This window comes from Poeciliopsis prolifica, unplaced genomic scaffold, assembly GCF_027474105.1.
Source record: "Poeciliopsis prolifica strain line A6 unplaced genomic scaffold, Auburn_PproV2 SCAFFOLD002, whole genome shotgun sequence".
Classification (NCBI taxonomy): Eukaryota; Metazoa; Chordata; class Actinopteri; order Cyprinodontiformes; family Poeciliidae; genus Poeciliopsis; species Poeciliopsis prolifica.
In genome coordinates, this window is record NW_026562377.1 from 23,746,512 (window position 1) to 23,769,393 (window position 22,882).

Sequence of the window (22,882 nt, forward strand, 5' to 3'; positions counted from 1 at the left end):
GTGACTACTTCATAAACTTATTGATAATCAGTCAAAGCCAGGCTCTTCCCATCTACTCTATAAATGATAACTCCCTGATTATTGTTACGGATAGTATCTACCCCTCCAAAGGAAGGCACTAGGAACGGTTTGTGTGTCCTTGGATTTTCATCGGTTCGAATCGACCGGTGGCTGGAGAACAGTATTCCTACAACACAGAGCCGTCTACCTGCCTGAGCAGACTGGAGTCCCTGTGTGTGGCTCGCTGCCCGCTTGTCCTCACCGTCCTTTCTGACTAGAAACTCTGCTGTGCTAGATTCAGACGCCTAAAGTCACTACAGCAGAAACAGGCCAGATGTTGCTCTCTTACCCAGGCAGCTCCTTCCAAAAAGCGCCTGACTTTCTGACTTTTGATTCCAGTTCTGCAGAGTGCGTTGTACTAAAGGTAGAGATATCCGACCCAGTACACAATGTTGAAGAGCAAGAAGGACGTGGGGAAAAACACACGCGAGTACGCGTCCAGTTCCAGTAGGTCTATGTGGACTCTTCCTCTTCTCCAAGCGCCGCCTTTGCATTCTTCAAAGCAGCAGAAGAAGCTCTGGCAGTCTTTCCCGTCCAGACACTCATAGACGCAGGCGTCCTCGAACTCCTGCCAGTACATGGCGTTGTTTAGAGCGATGACGGTGTGCGGAGGAGGTCTCACATCCAGCACAGAGAAGTTCTGAAACACAAGATGTTGTAGATTGAATATTTCAAAGCTAAGTTTGTTTCCTCGTGTTGGAAAAACTCAACGACGACTGTATCAGCTGTACCAGCGTATGCTTTAGTGAGATTTTTATGTTAAGAAATTAAAAAATATTTTAAATGTGCAGAAAAGGGGATGAAAATGTGAAATCAGAGGATATTTAGTTACAGTTAACTTCAGTTTGAAATTGATTTTTGTTACCAGCGTCATTTATTCATTCACTGCAGAGTCCTTTGGGGATTCTGCAGTGAATCCCCAAAGGATGAGTCCTTCCAGTCCGGATCCTGACACACAAGATGATGAATCACTCCACGCACTAATGGCATGAAGTGGTTCAGCGTAGACTTTGTGTCTCCTAAGTGTTCCTTGTTGTAGAAATGGGGCTGTCTGGGTGGATGACGGAGTAACTTGTGTCGTGTGATGTTACGAGTGGAAGAAGTCTGTGAGGTAAAATGTAAATGTCTAAATGAAATTTACGTTCTACTGGAAATATAGATCCGTGTTCTCCTTTGTTGTAAGATGTTCTCATCTTTGCAGAAATATAGAGTTTAAACCAGACAAATTTGCTCCAAATGAATTGAGCTTAATGACGTGACAAATGATTACTTGTTACATTAAATTATAAACCCAAGACTTGCCGTTGATACAGAAACGAATGTTGGATGTTTCTGTTTCAACTTTAGATATCACTTTACTTTCTACATCAATTTATCCAGTCGGTGAATTCATCATATTTTGTTGAAATCCGTTTTGACTTTGACAGTTTTACGCCTTTCCCCGACGGTTTTGTTGAGGTCAACTCAACAGGTCAAACAGAGCGAATTTGAAGGATTGAATCAAACTCTGCACCCACACCAATCTCCAGAAAACCAACTAAACCAATGGAAAAAAGAATGAGGAAAGCATATTTTTCTTTTTAGCTTCTGTATTAAAGGGGGTTTTAGATAAAAGCCAAATTTTGTTGATTGATTTTCAAAGCAATGCAATGGCAGCACATCCCAGGGGGTCACTACTTTTTATAGACACTATAGATCTTTGATAGAATTAAATAAATAAATTTATGTTGCGGCTAGGTGGCTTTGCTAACATTTGGGCCTTGAGGTATGCTGTAGTTCTTCCATATTATATATAAAATCCCACTGAGTCAAATTACGTGGCTTCAGTCCTAGTTGGAAACCGTAGAATAAAAACTCGACTGACACACATGAAGAATCTCACTCAGGCCAAACGCACCAGCCTTTTAGGCTCCATGTAGCTCGGCCTCTGAATGCTGTATGAGTAGTAATTTAACGTTGCGTACTCCATCAAGGCAGCAAAGACAAACAGGAAGCAAACGGTGACGAAAAGGTCCATGGCGGTGACGTAAGACACTCTGGGCAACGACGTCCTGGCCACGCTGCTCAGAGTGGTCATGGTGAGGACTGTGGTGATCCCTGCAACAGCAAAAAGGGGGGGAAAAATGCATTCAGTTGGAGCAAAGATAACGTTTTTTTTTTAATTTAACAAAATCACAGTCCAAAGAGTCGAGTACTTTTTAAATGTACACTGTTTCAGGTGGATCTGAGTTTCGGTTCTGATTAACGAGCTGAAAACTTAATAAAACTCGATGAGTTCGTATCGACGCACTTAATGAGCACATCTTTCGGTTTCTTATACTCCAGTTTTTTCCCTTCATGAGTTTTAACGCCGGTCAGGTTTCATTGACGTTCCCATGGTAACCAGCTGGCATCTCACACTTTTCCTTCATCCCTGGGCTGCCGTGGTGATTGCCCTCATCCTCCTCTGGCAAACATCTGAAGGTGTTGCCATAGCAGCAGGTAAACACCTGCGGAGCATCCATGTTGAGGAAATGAAGTTTGTTGGCTTTGGTCATTTTATGCATTCATTAACTTCTCCTGCATCGTTGGTGAACATCCTTTAAAGAGATTATATTTTTTTTTCACCTACAATCAAGACTGTCAGAAGAGTTGTGATAAAAACTAAATATGACATCGATTCAACAGTTCAGCTGGATTCAGACTCAATATCAGCAGCCACAACTTAAACCTTGAGTCAGTCTCAAATGCGAGATATTGGTGGCCAACATTGTGATTAGTTTGAATTTTTCTTATTTCTGTGGCGCAGAGAATCGAAACAAATTGTGAAGGAATTTTCCTTCTCTCTAATTTACAGCAGCGCTTCAGTTTAAACGGCTTCAATGTTTCAATCAGCAGTTAGAGGTCTGGACTTTGACTGGGTCAGGACAACGCTTCTATTTTTTAGTTATTCAGGCACTGAGCGCACCGGAGACCGCTCCAGAAGCAGGAAGCGGACTGCAGCGCAGGGCATTCTGGGTAGATGTAACCAAAACAAATGCTAAGAGTAAACATTAAATAAACATTAAAACCTGAGCCCGCTCACTTTAAGGCTATAATTTGTGTAGAAGGAAGTTGAACTCGTGTCTTCTTCAGAGGTTTCTGTGTCGTTACAATCAGGCGTCCTTGTTGCAGCGCCACCACAGGCGAGGAGATGGAACAGGTTTCTCAATTTCTTTAGGTCATTTCACACAGCGCAGTGTGAAAACGAAACGCAGCAGACGGAAATGTAGCAAATGTTGAAACTTTGGTCCCCAACTGAAATGAATTGACTAGAATATCAGGTGTGAAAACGCCATAAGATGCAACTTCTCACACCTGAGCTGTGATGCCACAATTGAGATTTTCTCCTGGAAACTCTTCTAAGCAAGCCGTGATATTTCAGTCTTTATCTGATGTAGACGTCAGGAACCGAAATGTTTATCATGCAAACTAAGTCCTATAACGTCAGAGATGGAGCTCTTCCATCTACAACCTCCAGACGTACGCAGTCTGATCTGCGGGGAATTTACCAAAAAGATTGCCAGCCGGCTATCTTAAATGTTTTCCACTTAAATATTTCCTCAGCGTCCAACGATAGTCATCAAATAGATTGGAGAATGTCTTCTGACCCTTCCAGGATTGATGGGCAGCAACAATTTCATCTCCAAGCCGTTTTGCTAATGTTTTTCCTGCTGGCATTTTGTCAGCACACACCTGTGCGCTGCAGAAACTCCTGCTGGTATGGAGACGGTCACACTTGCTGATGATTATTTAATTGAGTGCATTCAATTAGCAGCACCTGGATGCTGATTTGTCTCTTACATCCCAGGATGTCACCCAGGTTCCCCCTTCGGTTTTCCCCAGTTTTTCCAGTGTGATAGTGACACAACACAGACGCTGGTATGGCGCAAATGACAGAGATCAAATTCAATTCAAATTCAAAAATACTTTAATGACCCAAACGGGACCTAAATGTCGTTGGAGCTCGTATTAATTCAAATCCTTCAAAGCGTTTTTGCAGATGGTGGCAGGACAGATCTCTTGTATTGCAGTGGATAAATAAACACGATCACACGCTCACTCATCTGTTGGAAACGCACTGAAAAAAGCAAACGGACGATCCAACTTAAAAAAATAATGTTAACTGTCACAAGTAATCAAATTAAACTGTACATTTATTATGTTGGTTAGGCTGTTATGTTGAACAAAGGCAGATAAAGTAACTTTGACAAAGTTACTTTGATTTTCTGTCAGAAATGAACATAATTATATTAAAAGTTGGAGCTCTGTTCTCTTTCTCAGTGCAGTTGTAGATGAGCGTAGGAATTAATTATATGCTAATAAAGTCAATGGTGAGAAAAAGTCAAATCATTTACCTTTATAAATGCCAGTGGTCTGCACAACAACAGAAAGGACATGCACAAAAATAAAAAAGACGGCAGCAGCGCTGGTGAACATGGAAAAAACTAATTAATTGGCAAAGAAAAAGTGATATCAGATGATGAGTAAAATGTAAATCAACAAAACGTAGAAACTTTGCAATTTTGCTCTGAAATGTAAATGACCTAGAGCTGTTCTGGCCGGAGTGGCGTCCTTTTTGATCCAGAAGGAAACCCAGGAGAGAACCACGGTGAGAATGCAGGGGATGTAGGTCTGGATGGTGAAGTAGCCCATCCTTCTGCTCAGGTCAAAGTACACCGTCATCACCACGTAGTCACCTGAGGTTACAAATGTTACAGCACTTACCAAATACTTGTAAAAAAGAGCAAATTACACAGCAGAAAGTCGAGCAGCAGAGTTGAGAATGTGAGTCGCACCTGGAAAACCAAATCTGTTTGTGTCAATCTAAACCATTTATATGAACCTGCTGCTGCTGCTGCTGCAAAAACAGCAAACCGCCACAGAGCAGATTGGTGCCTCCATATGCGCAACTTTTTCAGATTTTTTTTTTCTGCACGGAAACCAAAACATACACTAAAAAAAGTGGGACAGATGTATGACAGTAAATGTGTGGTGAGAAGGTTTTGGTTCAGAGTTTTACAGAACCGTCCTTTAAACCTCTAAACTGTTAAGAAATGGATTCAGAGGGAAAGATTTGTTTTAAGATTTGTGTGAAAAAAGGATGAGAGGAAATTGCAGAGTCTGAACACATATGTCTAGTAATAGATGATTCTATCTTAGCATGCTTAAAAAACTCATCACTGTGTCTTTACTAAAGTCTTATTTGCATTGTCTGTTATTTCTTCTCAAGTCTTATCTACATAATTTTTCTACCTTGTCTTTTTGCCAACAACATAAACAATACTGTACAATGGAAAGTCAAACAGTAACTAAAAGCTCATCCTGATTCCTGTCATTCAGGGTCAGACAGAAATAAACTTGATGTAAATTCTGCTTTCTAATTTAGTTAGATTTAGTTTAATTTACTTTAAAGTATTTACACATTAGTGTTTTTCTACTAAGAAAACAGTGAATTATCTGCAGTGTTGGATTAAATGTAAAGCTCAGAATAAACTTGTTTCATTCTCGTCTCTTCAAAACCCAGAAGAGAAATTCAGCTGCAACTTAAAGGTTTTATAGTCCAGCAACCTTAGACACCAATTCTTTTTTTTTTGTAACAAATGTGAATATTGTGCAAAAAATATGAAATGAAGCTCTTTTTACTTTATTTGACATGTAGTTCTGAAAGTGACTCATTTATGCTAATCTCATCTCCTTCATATTTTTGGCTTACATGAACCCATTTATGGTTCTCCTCATAAATCTTGACGTTTTGTTGTTCAGATGGAACCGTCTCACACATGTCCACACTGATCGGCAAAACGTCTCCGGGTCGTAAGCGCCAGACTTTACCCGCCGTCGTCTTTATGACGTCCGTTGTGTTTCTGAGGCCCATGAAGTCGAACTGGTACAGACGCCAGGACTTCTGGTCGGCCGCCTCCACCGAGTTCTTCCTCCACTTGTAGATCATCTCGTCTTGCGAGTATCCGTCTAGAAATACACAGAGCGTGTGTGTTTGCCACACATCCTAATGATTGATTCCCCACAAACACACACACACACGCACAGAACTGGGGTCACCCAGAGCTACATTTGTCTTGAGTTGGAGGCCGGCTTAATGAAAAGTCCAGTCGGTCTCACTGTGGGGCTCAAACTTCACACGACGTGAACCGTGTGAAGTTTGAGCCTTTGGAGGGTTTTCATTATCAGTCATTGCAGGTTAATGTTTGGGGTTTCTTTGCCAAACTCCAACTGGAGATGTTATCATCTCCAGCAGAAACACTGACTGAATTATAATCCTGCTTGATAGTGATTTAACATAATCAATTTCAAATAAACTGTGAATTGTTGGGAAATTGTTCCTCCAATCCATCGCAATTCATCAACTAATCCCCATTTAACGCGACCTATTTCATTAAATCAAACATAACCTCGTCGCTACACTCACTGCATGATTGGTTTGGATATTCAGCAGATGATAATGATCAGTTCATGAGAATACTCCTGATTTATAGGTGAAAAAAATTCAGACGGCATAATCATCAGGACCAAACGTCACGTCTTGTTTGATTGAACCTCTGTGGAATCAGAGAGTTGACTAGACGATCACAGTCCCTAAAACACACACTCCGCTCTCCACCGGCACTAAAAAGGTATACACACAGCTGTTCAAAATTACAGGCTATCAAGAAAAATGAAATGTTCACCTGCATATATTATTTCAAAGTCTTTTCCTCCAGTAATGCTGGATTTATCTGAAACTGAACAAAAACTACAACAAAAAAGATGGGAGAAACCTAAAAGAAGAAAATAAAATCACCGGTTTGATAAAATGTGCACAAATGAACTCTTTGAACACCCAGATTCATTCTTAATCAGCTTTAACCTGCCATCTATTATACTGGATCCAGTTCATTTGTCACAGAGTTCAGTTGCATCCTTTTGCTGAGACCATGGCTCGTGGTGCGTTCACACCAAACGCATTCTGAGCGTCTGGTTTATGTTCAGTCTACATTTAGGTGCCTCGAGATTTGAACTGTTTGGAGCGTTTGAAGCGTCGAGCGGAAAACAACGGCTCGAGCTGATGCGCCTTCGCATAGACTTGGAACGCAAACCAGACGCGCAAAACACCGGCTGCGGGAAAAAGAGGTGAAGCTTCTGCACTTAAAGTTCACACCTGTCGAGCCTGAAGCGTCGGGCGCGTTTGGTGTGAACGCACTATTACAGTGAGGTTACACAGAATCAACAATGATCTCATATTAAAAAAATAAATCAAATAAAAAGATCAAATTGGAGGAAATTGGGACAATAGTGACATTTCAAAGAACCACAACCTGACAACATCAAGTAAACAAAAAGACCTGAAATCTTTCACCAATCTAAAGAAACTCAAGAACAGATGGGAAACAAAGTCACTGACATCTACCAGCTTTGACAGTCAAAACTCCCATTTCAGGCTCAATTCAAGAGTTTTATCCCTTTAAAAATCTGTCAAAAATACACAACTGATACATCTGTAAACCATTTATTTTCAATAGTAAAGAATTAGTTGAGATTAGGCATCAATTCATAAAACCTGGATGTCGAGTTGCCTTTGCCTTAGATGCGATTTTTAAACGCATCTTCATCTCTTTTGTCTCCAGACATTAGCATGAAGTATCTGACTGTTCCAGAGCCCAACAGGTACGGCGGCTCCGTAAATAAATGAAACTTTTTCCAAATGAGTAGAGCGACATCGCCATGGAAACATGCGGACTGATCCTCGGGTGAGGAAATGCGTCTAATGGATCTCAGCGGGATGTTTCCACAGACGAGGCCGTCCAGCAGGCAGGTTGTAAGCTCTGATAGGCTGCATGGGGCGCAATCACACCGAATGGCTCTCCGAAGCCACAAGATGACACATTATCCACACGTCACGCCTCACTTTCGGCCTCGCGCTCCTTTCTTCAAAGCAGCGCTGAGATCGCCGTCAGATGGACGGGAGAGCCTTTCATGAGCTGAGCAGCCAAACACAGGAAGTGACCAATCGTGTCACAGAAGGCGCCGGCGGTGGACGGACAATGACTGACAATCTAAGGACACCGCATCGAAGTCTGTGTTTTTAAGACACATTTAAAAGTGGATATTTGATTGTCCACATAGTAGGTGATATAAAAAAATAAATAAATACTGAAGAGAATTTGTTTTAATTACTGTTTTTATTCTTATAAGAAAAAAATTTAATCTTCAGACAAAAGAGAAAAAGATGCAAAAAAATTAAATTCCAAGTCTCTCTGTCCTAGCAAGTTCAGACTGAAAGCAAAAAAAACAAGATGGTGAAAAACAAAACCCGGAAATGTCCACATGGGACATTGTGGGCAGTTCTTGCTGTTTGTTTTTTAGAAATGATTTCTGAGTCTAACAAATATGCACATGTTCATTCATGAGGATGATGATAATAATGATATTCAGACTGGTAGCAGCAACTGATGCTGGAATCAAATCCAACTTTCTAACGCAAAGATTACTGAGGCTGTGTTCACACTGCAGCCTGAAGTGAGCCAATTCAGATTGTTTTTGCTGTAATGTGACCTGTAGCTGATCTTTTAATGACTGTCTGAACAGCACAGGTCGGATTCTTTTCTAATGCGACCCGGGCCACTTGCATATCTGCCAAGTATCCGATTCAAATGCGACCGAACGTAAAGGTGGGATGAATGCAGTACTCAACAAAAATGTCACTATTCTGCCTCCTGATAGTGGGAAGAAAAACAACAACCTTGACAGGCTATCATGGGGATTAAGTTGTTGATATTCTGCTCCGGTCAACAACAAACTTTAAAAGTGTGCGCTATTCTCCACCATTAGCATCCTTGCTTACTTCCACAGACGCTGATCACTTCTTCCTTTCATGGTTCAGCTTCTTGTCTGATGTGTTTTAATAAAAGTATAAACAAAACCCACAGATAGGAGTTTACATGAACTCCCCATAGAGCATGAATATTATTTATTTTACCCTTCTCTCTGGGTTGTAATGATTTATTGAATTGTTTTTTTCTGGGTGACAGGACTTCAATTAATTCTAAAAACAAGAATTCAGCAAATAACTGAATACATTGTAGATTGTCTGAAGTGGGTCAAAATTCAACATATGGGCTTGACATAATCCAATATTTGAATGATTGTTTCTTACTGAGCTGCAGCTGAACTACTTTTTGCAGCCATCAAGGCATAATCCTGGCTGATATTTAACCGGCCTTTGTGTCCAAAATGGTTCATTTTAAATTGGTTGGTTTCCTGCCACATATTTGGCTTTTCATCATGACCCATAAATTTTGAAAAAGGAGTTGAAAAGGCAATTCCAGAATTTTAATGTAATCCTGCTTTATTCATTACAAACTCAGGGAAGCAGCCAAATGAGATGAACTCTACCAATTCTGATTATAGGAGTGAAAAAAAGTAAATTATGCATATGTATCCACATCTGGCCAAAATGATGCAAACACAGAATAAAATCAATCGAACCTCCAATTCAATCCCGCTTTTAAAAACCGTTAAAGTTGCTTGTTGTATTATTGTTCTACCTCCCAAAAAATAATAGATTTTAAAATTAACAACTCAAAACGTGCTGCCAGAGAAATGGCATTTATACTCTGTAGCTTTGCACAGAGTATAAATGCACATTGCAGCAGGTACTAATATACTTCAGTTATTCTGAATCTAAATCCACTTTGTGTTTAGTTCAATACATATTCACTTTAAGGTTATAGATAAGCAAATGCTATATATGTTATCCGAGCATTCATAAAGTCTTCCAGTTTCGGCTTGCAGATAAAGCACCTCCTGTGCTGCTTTTGACAAATGAACAGTAGTCGCTGGGCGCGGTGCGTGAATCTCCACAGTGGCTGGCAGCACAGTGATCCATCTTATTCTGCCAGGTGAGTGAAGGCATCTGTTCTCTGGAAGATTTAAAGGGGCGGTGTTATGTCTTTTCCAGGCACACAGTGCCAATTTATAGGAAAAATAGCCACTGTTGATTTCAGTGGCTATAAAAATGCTATATACTGTATATATCGAATACGACTTAAAAGAAAATTGACTATGCAATTTAATGGCTTGAAATTGGGGCTCTGTCTCTTTAAAACCTCCTGCTCTTTCTGAAACTCCACCTTGTGGAAGTCATAACGATATGACTCCTCTGTTAAACCTTTAATAACGTTTATTGACAGCATTTCTCCGAGAAGTAACCCCTGTAATGAGCTCAGCAGATGCTCAGTTAAAGCAGGTCTTTGCTAATTGCTGCTGGCTAGTCTGAAGGAGCTGAGTGCGGGCTGCTCTGTGAGGCAAAAGCTCAATAGATGGGAAACGGCAGCTCCGAGGGCGAGTTTCGTCTTGAAAGCGGCACTAGGTCCCACCAGGCGTTTTGTACAGCTGAATGATTGCCAGGGTAGATTTCTCAAACATGCACAAAATAATGAAGGCAACACTCCTGGCGTGTTTTTGATGAGGGAATGAGCTGAAGTATAACACACAGATTGGTTTTAAAGTCCTTGCAGCTGTAAGTAAACATTAAGACCGCGAGGATTTATCGAAGCGTCACCTAACGAGGTTTACTCACAGCTGGAGAAGATGAGCGGACACGAGTGTTCATCCATTGGAAAGTTGTGTAGCTGCAGCTGGCACTCAGCATTTATAGTTAACCTGAAAAAAAAAAAACAATAGGGAAAACTGAACCTCAGTTCATTAGAAACTTTTCTTAATAACAGCATAAATAATGTCGGCACACAGTTGACTGTCACTTTCGATGCTCTCCAGTTATTTTTGTGACATTTTCGTGCTGCAGAGAGTTCACCCGTCTCCTCCGGCCGACGTTTGGTGAAGTGTTTTCGCTTTTCCCACAACTCTGAGTCCAGCAGCCTGAGTGTAGTGCAGCAGGAAACATGCAGAGGTCCGTCAGGAGCCCTGCTCACTTTTTATACAGCGAGCACAAGAAAACAAAAGACAGAAAAGACAAGCGATGCACAGTAGCTTGTGGTATATGTTTTGAAGTGTCAAATGTCTTTTGAAAGTGAAAAATTTCCCCCAAAAAACAAAAAAGGCAAAAAAGATTCAGCAAAAGAAAAAAAATGGGTCCCTTGGTGGCCATTTAAGTCCATATTTATCTATTTTGCAATTTCTACGGAAAAAACTTTGTAACGCCAATCAAATAACCTTGATTGAAAGACATTTTTCTCTGTCATTCATATTCCCTTAATTATGGGTTACAAACAAATAACAAAATAAAACACTGGACAATAACAATTATGGAAAACAATTTATGACAAAATGATAAAAACTGAGAATGCGTGGTGGCAATGAAGTGCAAACAGTCATTGGCACGATTTACTTCTAAAACAGACAGAAAATATCAGACATTATTGTCTAAAAACACAGTTTGTGGCATAAAGTAACATAAAGCTAGCACGCTACTGACCTTCGATTACACTGGTCGGCAGCCAAAAAATTTTCTGTCAACTGTTTTAGGGTCATTTTGATGAGCTGAGTTCAAACGTCACTTTGGTTTTACTCAATCAGGTCGACTTTCTGAGCTACGGAGCAACATGAGCGTCAAAATGCACGACTGGTTCTCACAACTGGATCGGTTTGCTGAGGATCAATGAGTGGTGAGCAGGAGGAGAGACTCCATCAGGACAGAAAAGAGACGGAGAAATTTACACAATGAAGACGTAATGTTCAATACACATTTACTACTTACCCTTGAATAATATCAGTGGTTATTATTCAATTTACAGAAATCCAAGTTTGTAATATTTAAATACACTGTTAGAAAACTTTTTTTTCTCCTAAAACCTTTTTTTGGATGAGAAATATTAACAGAGATGAACTGATAATGTCATGAAAATGTGACCAATTTGATCAGAAGATCAGATTTCCCGAAATAATGTGTGGCTGCACTCAGTCCGGATCGTCTGGACCTCCTTATGATCATGATAGCAGCCTGCCTCCTCTTTCACATCAAACAGAACCAGAATCAGCCAAGACAGCATGAAAGGAAGTAAGTAGATTCTCAAGTATGAGGTGTGTTTCCCTGATGTGGCTTTCTCCACTTTGTTAGAAAGGATGCAGGATAAAAGCAGCAAATGTAAAGTTAATGGAAGGACACATTGGAGTGAGGAGAGGAGGTAGGAGCTGTATAAAATATGTTTCTTCTTCTACTTTTGTTTCTACGCCACAGCGAATCATCCGTCTCTATTTTGTCCCATCCTCTGCATCCTTTACTCTCACACCATCTACCTTTATCTTGTCTTTCACTACATCCGTAAATCTCCTCTTGACCTTCTGCCGTGTGGCTCCAACCTCAGCATCCTTCTACTGATGTAAACACAGTCTGTCCTCTGAACATGCCCAAATCGTCTCACTCTGGCCTAGAGGACTTTATCTCCAAAACATTGGACATAAAAACATTAGAGAAGGATCCTATTATGTTAGCAAAATCCTCCCTTTCAAAGAATAAATGTGTTAAATGTGTTCTCAGATCAATCAGGCTGAGGATGGATTCAGTTAGAATCAAAATACGTAAATGACAATAAATTATCTGCTGGTGTTGGATCAACGTTCCGGACCTCTCAGGTCTCCTGGTTCTGGTTCTTCATCCACAGAACCAGAGACAAACATGGAGAAGCAGCATTCAGCTTCTATGCACCACAGATCTGGAGCAAACTTCCAGAAAACTGCAAAACTGACCGGAAGGAGCGTCGACTACGCAGACGAATTTGCAGTACCGTCATTCCGCCACACGATGCGCTGTCTGGAAAATTCCAACGGTTTCTGAAAGGAGAGCCTTTGCGCTCGGGTTAGTACAGGAAAATCCCTCCCGCTGTTGCGGGAAGTGAAATTAATTTGATGGTCACTCTTTTAAGAGACTGTAAATTGCGAGAATAACTGTCTGGATATTGAAAGTTCCAGTTGACATGGACAAATGGACAAATTTATTTACTCACAGGACATTTAAAGAACCGCATGCAATTAAAAATAACTAAAAATATCCAATAACTACTTATTTTACCTTAGGATTGTTTAAATTTGTCTTTCAAGTTGCATGGACAAAATTTCTGATCAGACGAATTTATTGAACATCACATTGAATTCTGCTCAGAAACATTTAGTGTGAACATTTATTAAAATAAACATTTTCTTAATAACACCAGTCAGATCATTATAACGAGCTTCCATCTCAAGATACGGATATGTTGGAAAACACAAAATCCAGGTCAAGCACAAACTATCAAGCAGGTGGGCAGTGAACACAAATTCATGCCTGGAGTAGAAACCTCTCTCTCCCCCTCATGTCTTGTCCAGAGTTAGCCGTGCCAAAGTTTTCGACAGAGACGCAAACAACCAGGAGCAAACATTCCTCGTAGAAGTCTTCCTCATCCTGACAGCAGGAGGTTTACCTTGAGGACAACTACGAGGTAAGCAGCCAAGTCAACAGCAGAATATCTCCTCGTCAAACGCCGAGACTGAGATCCATTAAAGCTCAGATGCTTTAAGTCCCGTCTGACGATTTGACGACAGACGGGACGTCAAGTCTGTTTTTGATGGCTGGAGCATCAAGACAGACCTGCATCAAGGTTTCCCCAATGCCACTCAAAGCTTTACCTGCTGCCAAAGGTGCTTGAGTCACTCACCAGTTCGAATTGGTCCGTCCGTCTCCACGAAAATCGCAATCAATTATTAAATGTTCAGAAAAGCATTATGAGCACTAAAGTTCAGTTTCAGACTCAAGAGTTTGATTTCAGCAATCATTTTCTTTCCGTATCACACAGCAATATTTGTTGGTTTTCTTTCGGCCAGATCGGGGTCGTTACCTTAAGGTGTAAAGTATTTTTCCGTCGTTCCATATCCTGAGCAGCTGGTTTGGCATCGTGATCCAATGGGAGTCTGCGGTCTTGGAGTTTCTAAAGATGGTGTCCGGCAGCCAAATGAGTCCAACCATGTTGCTGTTCAAGGTCAGTATTTTCATTGTGCTGTTGTATCTGAGGCGGGTGTCTGTCCACGTCTGGGCGAAGATGATGTCAATTTGGTACTCCTGTCAAAATAAAAGAAGAGGAAAGGAGCACATAAAATCTATTCTTTCATTGAAAATCTTCTTAAATGTGTTGTCTTAGCGACACAGAACGCAATGTTGCAATATTGTGTGTTTGAGAAATATTTCTCATTCACGGCTGTGACTGGTCAAAGTGTTTGTCTTTTTCCTTGTTGGTTGCTCTTTCTGTCAACTCATTTGTTTCTATGCTAAGTGTAGTCGCTCCAGGTCCAGAGATCTCCTCAGTCCCTGTTTGTTTGTTTGTTGCTTTTTTGCTGACAGAAATGATAAAAGGCTGAACAACAAAGAAAGTAAAATGTGAGAGACACGCCACAATTAATCATTCATGCTAGATTTGCCTGTTAGCCCAGGAGACTGTAAGAAGAGTGCATCAGATGGATGATGATTGATGCTACCCAGAGACTCGCAAAGGTATTCATAACTCTTGAACTTTGTTTCTCTACAACAACAAACTTCAATGTGCTTTGCTGGGATTGTATTTGACAGAACAACACAAAATAGTGGCTTAGAAAACAATTTGAGAAGTACGGCGTTTGTATCCAGACCCCAGAGTCAAAAGTTTTCTGGAGATACAATTTCACTGTAAGACCCTTCAGGTAAATCATCGCTGATTTTGTTCAGCTGGAGACAGAAAATGTTGCCTGTTTGTTTTTTTCCTTTAAAACTCGGTCAGATTGGATGGAGCAACCCCGTGAATGCACATTTTTTGTGCCAACATATGAATATGTTCGATTCTGAACGACTTGCATCCATCATCATATCGACTTCCACCAACTTCCCCATCCCCAAGAAGAGTGTCTGCAATCACCAGGCTTCATTCTCATTAGGGTTTCTTTAAGGTGATAATTATTTATTTTTTCTTAAATCAAAAACAAGGTGAAGAAGAGATTTAAAAAAAAAAAAGATAGAAACAAGTTGTATGTTTACAACTTGTTTCTATCTTTGGTATCTGTGGTATTCTATCTAGCAGAATACCACAGCTCGCTAGCCGCCGGCTGCTAATGACACAAAAGATTTGCATCTTCCCCGTAACTTTCAGCTTAAAACACAACTTTTTTTTCACTCTTTTTGAGGCATTTGATCATTTAAAGAAACTTAAGAAATTACCTTTTCTTGTCTTATGAATATAATCTATGAGAATGATGAGGAAACATGTCTTTGATCGTTCTACACTGAGCAGATATTCTTAGCTTGCTGCATCGTTGCATCCCTAGTAAATATACATTTGTGCATTCACCTGTATTTTCATAACTTTAAACACGATTTGACTTCATTGGGATCCAACAACATGGATGTAAGTCCAATAGTTCATGGTATATTACTGGGCTAAGTGGAGCAAATTGGAGCAGCTGCTAGCCGTGGCAGAAAAACACCCAACGGTCGAGTCGCTTGGGTCATTTCTGGCAACAATTCGCAGAAGGATGTGCAGCATAATTAAAATAATGATATCTTCCCCTCTCATTCCCACCCACGCATTTGAATTCAGTTGCCGCCGCCTGAAATGTTTTGACCTTATGCTCATTCTGCACTGTGGCTGGAACAGCTCACCAATTAGAATAAAGTCCACATTCACAGAGCCCAGCGCGCGGGTCATGACCTTTAATTGTTTCGCACTTAGGGAGGGAAAAAATGTAAGAATTTCATGGTTGTGCTTTTTATCTCTAAACTCATTTAAAAATAATTTGAGGTGACTGGATCGACTCTGACAAGTAAACCTCATCTAAGACCTTTGTTTTTTTCGTCTTTTTTTTTTTTCGCAAAGGTGCTTAATTAATTTCACATTAGAAGGTGTTTTCATTCTAATGAAGCATTATGATCCTTCACTGAGGCATTGCTGTAAATAATTTCAACTGTTCACTTTCAATTGTGATGGGGAATGTTTCTGTAAAAGTCTGCTGATGTAGAGGTTCTGCTAAACCAAAAGATCCTGCTGTGAATTATAAAAGGACACATGATTTAAAGAAAATGACTCTGATTTATGCTAACAAACGCGACAGTAAAGAAAAAAAAAGGAGATAATTGACCCAAATAAGAGAGATGAATTATTTTTGACTGTCTTAAAAAAAAAACAAAGCTATTGTTAAACATTAAACACACTTAAAAGTCTCAGATCAAACGAATGTTAATGTCAGATATCCAGAGATTTTAAATGATCATTTACCGAGGGGGAAATAGCTACTAAAACCAATTTGACCCAATATGTGAAACACCCTCTGTAACAAATTATGTAATAAATCTGATTAATCAAGTTTTACTGGTGATTAAATTCCACCAGTAAAGCATCAGCCCTAATTACTTTCACACCTCTGAAGTCAGAAAATCATTTAAATAGGACCTGTGGGACAACACGAAGTAGGCTAAAGTCTCTCAAAATTATTCAAAGAAATTCAAGAGGACCTGGGCAGTGAAGTCATTGACATCTGCTGGTCTTAAACAGATTACAAAACCACTTCTAAAGCTTTGAGGCTCCACAGCGAGAGCCGTTATCTGCAACTGGAGAAAACATGGAGCAGCGGAGAGCCTCCCATGAGTGACTGATCTACCAGAAATACTTCTAGAGCACATCAACGACTCAACCAGGGGGCCACAAAAACAAAAAAAGAAACATCATCTAAAGCACAGCAGGCCTCACTTAGCTCAAAGTCAGACTTTATGATTCAATAATAGGAAAGAGAGATTGAGCAAAAAATGGCATCAATGGAAGAATAGTAAGAAACCCCCCGCTAGTAATCAAACAGGACTCAACATCTTGTCTCACGTTTGCTATAAAACATCCTGATGACTCCCAAGACCATCAAGATGTTTTACAGCAAGAGCATAATCTGGAGCTGTTTGGATAAAAAAAAATTCTTTAAAGAGGCTGGAAAGAATCAATTGTGTACATAAGTGAACCAAATACAATATAAAAGACTCATTGAATGTTATTGAAAGCGATTGATGACAGCTGCTGTTCCTAAGGGCGGCAAAAGTAGCTATAGGTTTACGAGGTCTTTACATTTTAACACGGGGTCGGATTGGCTTGGATGGATTTTTCTCCCCCTAAATAAATTAAATTATAATCATATATACATAAAAACATGATATATGTTTCTAGGATTGAATGCATTTTCAGTCTGATTGCGCTGTGCTTACATTTATTTCTCAAACAGCTGACATGAACGAAGCTTTACCACATCGACTTCTAGCATGTAGCAACATCAAGATCGATCAATCAATCACTCAAATCAAATCAAATCAAATCAAGTTAAAATGGCCGCCCGCATTGCAACAATGCTCTCTATTGATGATCACAATTTTTTATCTTCTAAAGCTTAACAAAAACAACAAGTCAGACTTTTGTATTGATATGAAAAATTTGGGTGTTTACATAGCGCCCTATAGAGACAGAACGTTAAAACTCAATCTGTTGCTTCCTCTTTCGCTGCCTTAATTTTCTGTTGATTCTCTACTGACTGAGCTTATAAAAATCACGTAGCTAAGGTAAAGTATGTAAATCTATCATTTCCTCCTGTCAGCCTGGCTGCTAAGTGGAGTCACAGTTAGAAGATTTAAGCTAATGGGGACATATGTCTGCCGTTGCAGCTGGAATCATGTGGCCAGATGGGAGTATCAATCATGAGAGAAAATCTGCTGCTCATGGCTTAATGTCGACTTTGATGCAAGACGAATTTTTCTGCAACAGTTTCATCCGTTGCTTAAAACGAGCAGAAGATGGATTAAAAAAAAAAGATGGCTGGAAGACGCAGTCAAGTTGTGGAACAGTCTGGGGGGAAACCGTCCAGACGGAGGACGCTGCTGCTGGGGGGGCAACTGGGAAATTCAGGAGACATGGAATCTGTTGACAGACTGGTCCACTAATACAAGTAACTCCCCATTAAGGACATTTCAGATTTAAAAAGATAAATGGTCTCACTATACCCTGGTTCTGATCGCCTTTCATCCTCATCACAACCTCCCAATTTATGACAGAAGTAGACAGTATTGTGTGTTTTTCCAGCCACATGATGCCATGTTAAAGCACAGCCCACTAACTTTGTTACCTTCAGTTGATTTAAAATGATTATATATCAGATTTGACTTGAAAGAAATTTGATTTTCCAATTTAATGCCTTGAAATTGGAAATGATCTTTTTAAATTTCACACTCCGCCTTCAATTATGCTGTTTACAAACGTTCTCGGGAGCTTTGGACTGAGAAGTAGGGCGTCAGAAGAGCTCAGATGCTCAGTTCCACCAGGGGTTTGAAATTGCTGCTGGCTAGTCTGAAGGAGCTGAGTAGGTTGGGCTATTTGCAGGAGAGGCCTGCCATGTGACACAGAGGTTCAGCTGGAGACTGAAGATCCAGGAGCTTTGAGTAAATCTGCGGTGCGTCATATGAGCGCAGGTGTTTAGGCTCCCCTAAAATGATTGCCAGCAGAGATTCAGGGATTTCCTCAAACATGGAAGAAAGAAACAAAGCTCTGTCTATTAGAATTAGCTTGATGATCTTAAACATACACAAATTTTCACACCTGTGTATTGAATATATAGCAGAGACATTCTAGAAAATGTCACATTTATGTTCCCTGGTGATCCATTTTCATACAATCTCATATATTTATTATCTAAACTCAAGACAAGTTGTGCACCACAGAGAATCTTTTGTTGGTTCATTTGCAGCTTTTTCAAATTGTTTTGTGGACAATAAATAGAGAAATTTCACATTCTGAAAAATAGACAACAAAAAAAATCTAACAAAGGAATTATTTTTTAAATCAAATTTAATGTAAAATATAGACTATTAAATCGTTTTGTTGTGTTGTTTTTTTGACATGGAGCTCTTTGCACCAGGTTCAGTACTGTAAGTGGGGCAGAGCGTACATCTCCTCTGCAGTGAGCTGCTCACTGATTATGCAGAGAGATGTGGGGACACAGTGCATACTGTATTTGTGCCGTCCTTTGGGAAATCTTGTCATGCTCCTTTGCTGAATCCAAATCTCTCCTTGAGCCCCGAAAGGTTAGAATGTAAGAGAGGATGAAGAGGGGAAACTTTGTGATTCACATGGTGGGGCTGGCGGATCGGGGCACTCAAGTCTAGCAAAGGTTGGAAGTGCTTAGAAACACGTTTCGGTTTTAAAACGATTGTCGACTGAAAGCGGAATAAATGGGTAAAATCGTGGAGGATGAAGTCACAATTGGTCTCACCAAATTTGGTGAGACCTCATCTGTTTGTAGCCTAACTGTCGCTTTGTGATATGACGATTCACATCTGAGAGGTCAGAGAAATAAAAAGCAAGGCAAATCCCCACCCTGTAAGAACTCCAAACCTGCTCAACTTTACTTTAGATGTAGTATTCAGCTTCTTTGCACAGCAAATCTGGAACAAACTTCTGGAAAACTGCAAAACTGCTGAAACACTGAGTTCCCTTAAATCAAGCCAGATTAGAGATGGCTTTGATCAATATGTTGGAACACTGACCAACATATTTGATCTGTGTTTGACAAAACGTGGTGTCTATTGTTTGTTTCATAATTCAGGCTTTCCCTCAGTGTATCATCAGCCTGGCAGGTCACTAGGCTTCATTTGTGTCCCCACCAGGCTAAGGATTACTTATTTATTGAAGTCTTTTGAAATGTTTGCATTTTTAAGACTTTATAGTTGGTGTTCAGGTATTAATCTTCCAGTCTTTCAATAATCCATGATTATCAAATGATATTTTCAAATTGCCTGTCAACTTCAAAGACTTTTAGGTCACAAACATGACGGGCCTCTGAATGACATCCAGCCACCAGGCTTAGCAAGTTTTCTAGGAAATACCTTGATAATTGATAACTACATGATGTGTAAAGCGTTTTGAACTGCCTTGTTGCTGAAAGATGCAACACAAATAAACTTGATTTTACTGAATGAATCCTTGTAAAATAATTGTCAAAGAGAAGACAACCCGGCAGGGAGAGATCAGAGAATCAGTCAATAGAGTGGCAAGAAGAAAGCTGTTGTTGACGTGTCCAGATATTTACTTATGAAAAAACAAAACATTGAATCGTTTTCCTTCAACTTCACAATGTAAGATTATGGCTGTGGTGTTTATAAACCACTCATACAGGTTCTGATATGAAGATGTGCCGACACTAAACGCAACAGCGGATGCACAGAATGTCGAGTATTTATAGAAAATTAAGTGAGATTAGAAACCATGTTCTTGCTAAATGAAACAAGAGTCTTTCTGTGTATTTTCCCCCAATGCTCTGAAGTGTTGGTGGTTTAATTATTGTTTGCAGTTTGGGGACGTGACGCTTGCTTCCCTCTGGCAGGCAATTTATGAGCTCCAGCTTTTGCCCCACAGAAAATCAGGAAACATCCAACTCAGCTACTTTACAGACAACTTGGAGAAAGTCCCACTTTATTATGTTGTGTCTTCATTTTGGATACGAAGAAGCTCCAAATACAACAAGGAGGGCAGGACGCAAGCAGCGAGCAAGAAGAGCTGAACTGAGAGAAATCTCTTAAAGGAAAAATACCATGTGTGTTCTAGGCAAATGGTACCATTTCATAACTTGCTATAAAAATGATATATGTCAAATATGACTTAAACAAAATGTGATGTAACATCTTGAAATTGGGCATCTGTCTCTTTAAGAAACTCCTGCTTTTTCTGAAACTGTGACTTCAGGAAGTCATCACAACATGGCTCCTCTTTAACAACTTTTTCAGCATTGTTGCACTGAGCCTGGCAGTGAGAGGCGCTGTTCCACCAGGTGTTTGCTAATTGCTGCTGGCTAGTCTGGAGGAGCTGGGTGGAGGAGTTGCCATGGAGGGCTGCTCTGTGAGGAGGAATCTTAAAAAGTGCAGCTCTGAGGAGGAGCTGAGCCTCAAAGGAGGGGCCAGGTCCACTCAGGCGTCTGAATGGTTGCCATGGGAGATGAAAGGATTTCTCAAGCAAGTATGAAAAGAAAAATCAAAGCAAAACTCCAGGTATGTATTTGATAAGGGAATAACGTTTTAACATGACGTAAAGCTCAAAAACAGTCAATTTGATGCAATACTGCCCTTTTGAAACAAAATAAATTCTAAAAACATACCAAAAATAAGGAGTAAAGGAGTGAGGACACAGGAAGTGCAAGGAGCTCTGACTAGAAAACGGGCAAACAAGAGAACCCGAGCTGAACAAACATAAAGACTGGAGGACGCACAGACGGACGGCAGTAATTGAATTTTTAACTGTACCCCTCCAAAGCACTTCAGACAGACCAATAACATTTTCTAATAGCCATTTCAATTCTCATTTTATTTGGGATTTTTCCTCAATAAGTCTCTTATTGAAAGCCCTTTGAATGTGAAAATCATCCACTTCAACTTGTAGTGAATCTGTGGAGAAAGGAATGAATCACCATCTGTTGGCCCATGGAGTCATGACACCCTGAATTATACGGCGCATTGCAATTAAAAACAGTGCAGGAGTGACGACGGAGATTACTGTGAGTGAATTCATCTGCAACAAAGGAGATCAAAATACGGCTGAATATGTTTTAGGTACGCAGACGCACATTAAGTAATCTACAGGCACGTTGGTGTAGCTGCAAACTCTGATTGGTTATAGACCTAACCACACCGCTCGTCATAATCTGTGGATTCAAAGCAGACTGGAACATTAGAAATATGACAGGATTATTAGGAGATATTACTATAGATATAATAGGAATAATCAGAAATATAACAGGATTCATGAGGTAAATCCATTTGGTTACACATATCACCAAAAATCTACCTCCAGATTTTTTCAAAAATAATAATGACACCTGGTGTGAAACAATATTGCAGTAAGTAGACACACTAAGAAAGGCGATAATTAACAAAGAAATCCAAAACAGCTCTGAAATATGAAAAGCATGCCATGTTTCTCATATTTTATTTTGTAAAATAATAATAAAAAAAGACCCGCACAATTTGGTGTGGATCATAAAAATCATAAAATTTCAAGACACAACAGTCATTCTCTCTCTCTCTCTCTCTCTCTCTTTCTCTCATTATTACAGCATTTTGCAAACAGAAGCCATTTTGGTTTTCTCTGACTAACCCTGTGTGTCAATTGCTGAGTCGTATTGTATTGGGGATCATAACTACGATTCAGCATTTTGTGAATCTCTCCTGGAGATTAAGATGATCTTATATTGAATTGAAAACTTTCTTTATTTCTACTTGCATTAAAAAAAAAATACTAAAATACATTTGAATAAATGACCAAAGTCGGCCCCCAGCAACCCGTTCTTCCATTAAACCCTCCAACACGCCACAAGCTCCTGGTGAAGTTGGACTTACCATGTTGATTGAAGAAACCGGTCCGATGCTGTTCACAAATATATCCACATCTATCACAGTTGGTTTCACTGAAGGAGAAGAAGAAGAAAAATAACATATTTTACTCATCAGATTGCTCACTGTAGCCCAGGCTTCTGCTTCTATAAATTAAAGTGAAGACAAAAAAGAAAAAAAGGGTCTTGAATTAAAGACTCTTTGCTGTTCAGGAGCCTCTGAAGACGGAGGAGCTGCTGAGCGAAGAGGCCCTCAGGGCGTAATGATCACACATTAGTCTTCATCGCAAACTGCTGTGATGAAACACCTCCATCAGTGTTCGCTTGAAAGAGACAATTACGCATCGATTATTCCTCGGTGAGTCGAGCCCACAGCTACACTTTTTTAGACCTTTTCCCATTAAGGTCTAATTTGGCCTTCTTTCTTTAGTTTCCATCTCCGTGG

At 40.0% G+C, this 22,882-nt stretch overlaps 1 protein-coding gene across 1 annotated transcript in view; it reads right to left on the reverse strand.

Annotated features, from left to right (window-relative positions):
• Positions 1 to 418: 418 nt before the first annotated feature.
• LOC129375360 (gamma-aminobutyric acid receptor subunit gamma-3) overlaps positions 419 to 22,882 on the reverse strand; it is a 31,718-nt gene continuing 9,254 nt past the window's right edge. Inside the window, 7 exon segments of the mRNA XM_055054394.1 lie at positions 419 to 700; positions 1,958 to 2,157; positions 4,626 to 4,778; positions 5,914 to 6,051; positions 10,658 to 10,740; positions 13,908 to 14,128; positions 22,445 to 22,512. Of these exon segments, the coding sequence (XP_054910369.1) occupies positions 419 to 700; positions 1,958 to 2,157; positions 4,626 to 4,778; positions 5,914 to 6,051; positions 10,658 to 10,740; positions 13,908 to 14,128; positions 22,445 to 22,512 (1,145 nt within the window).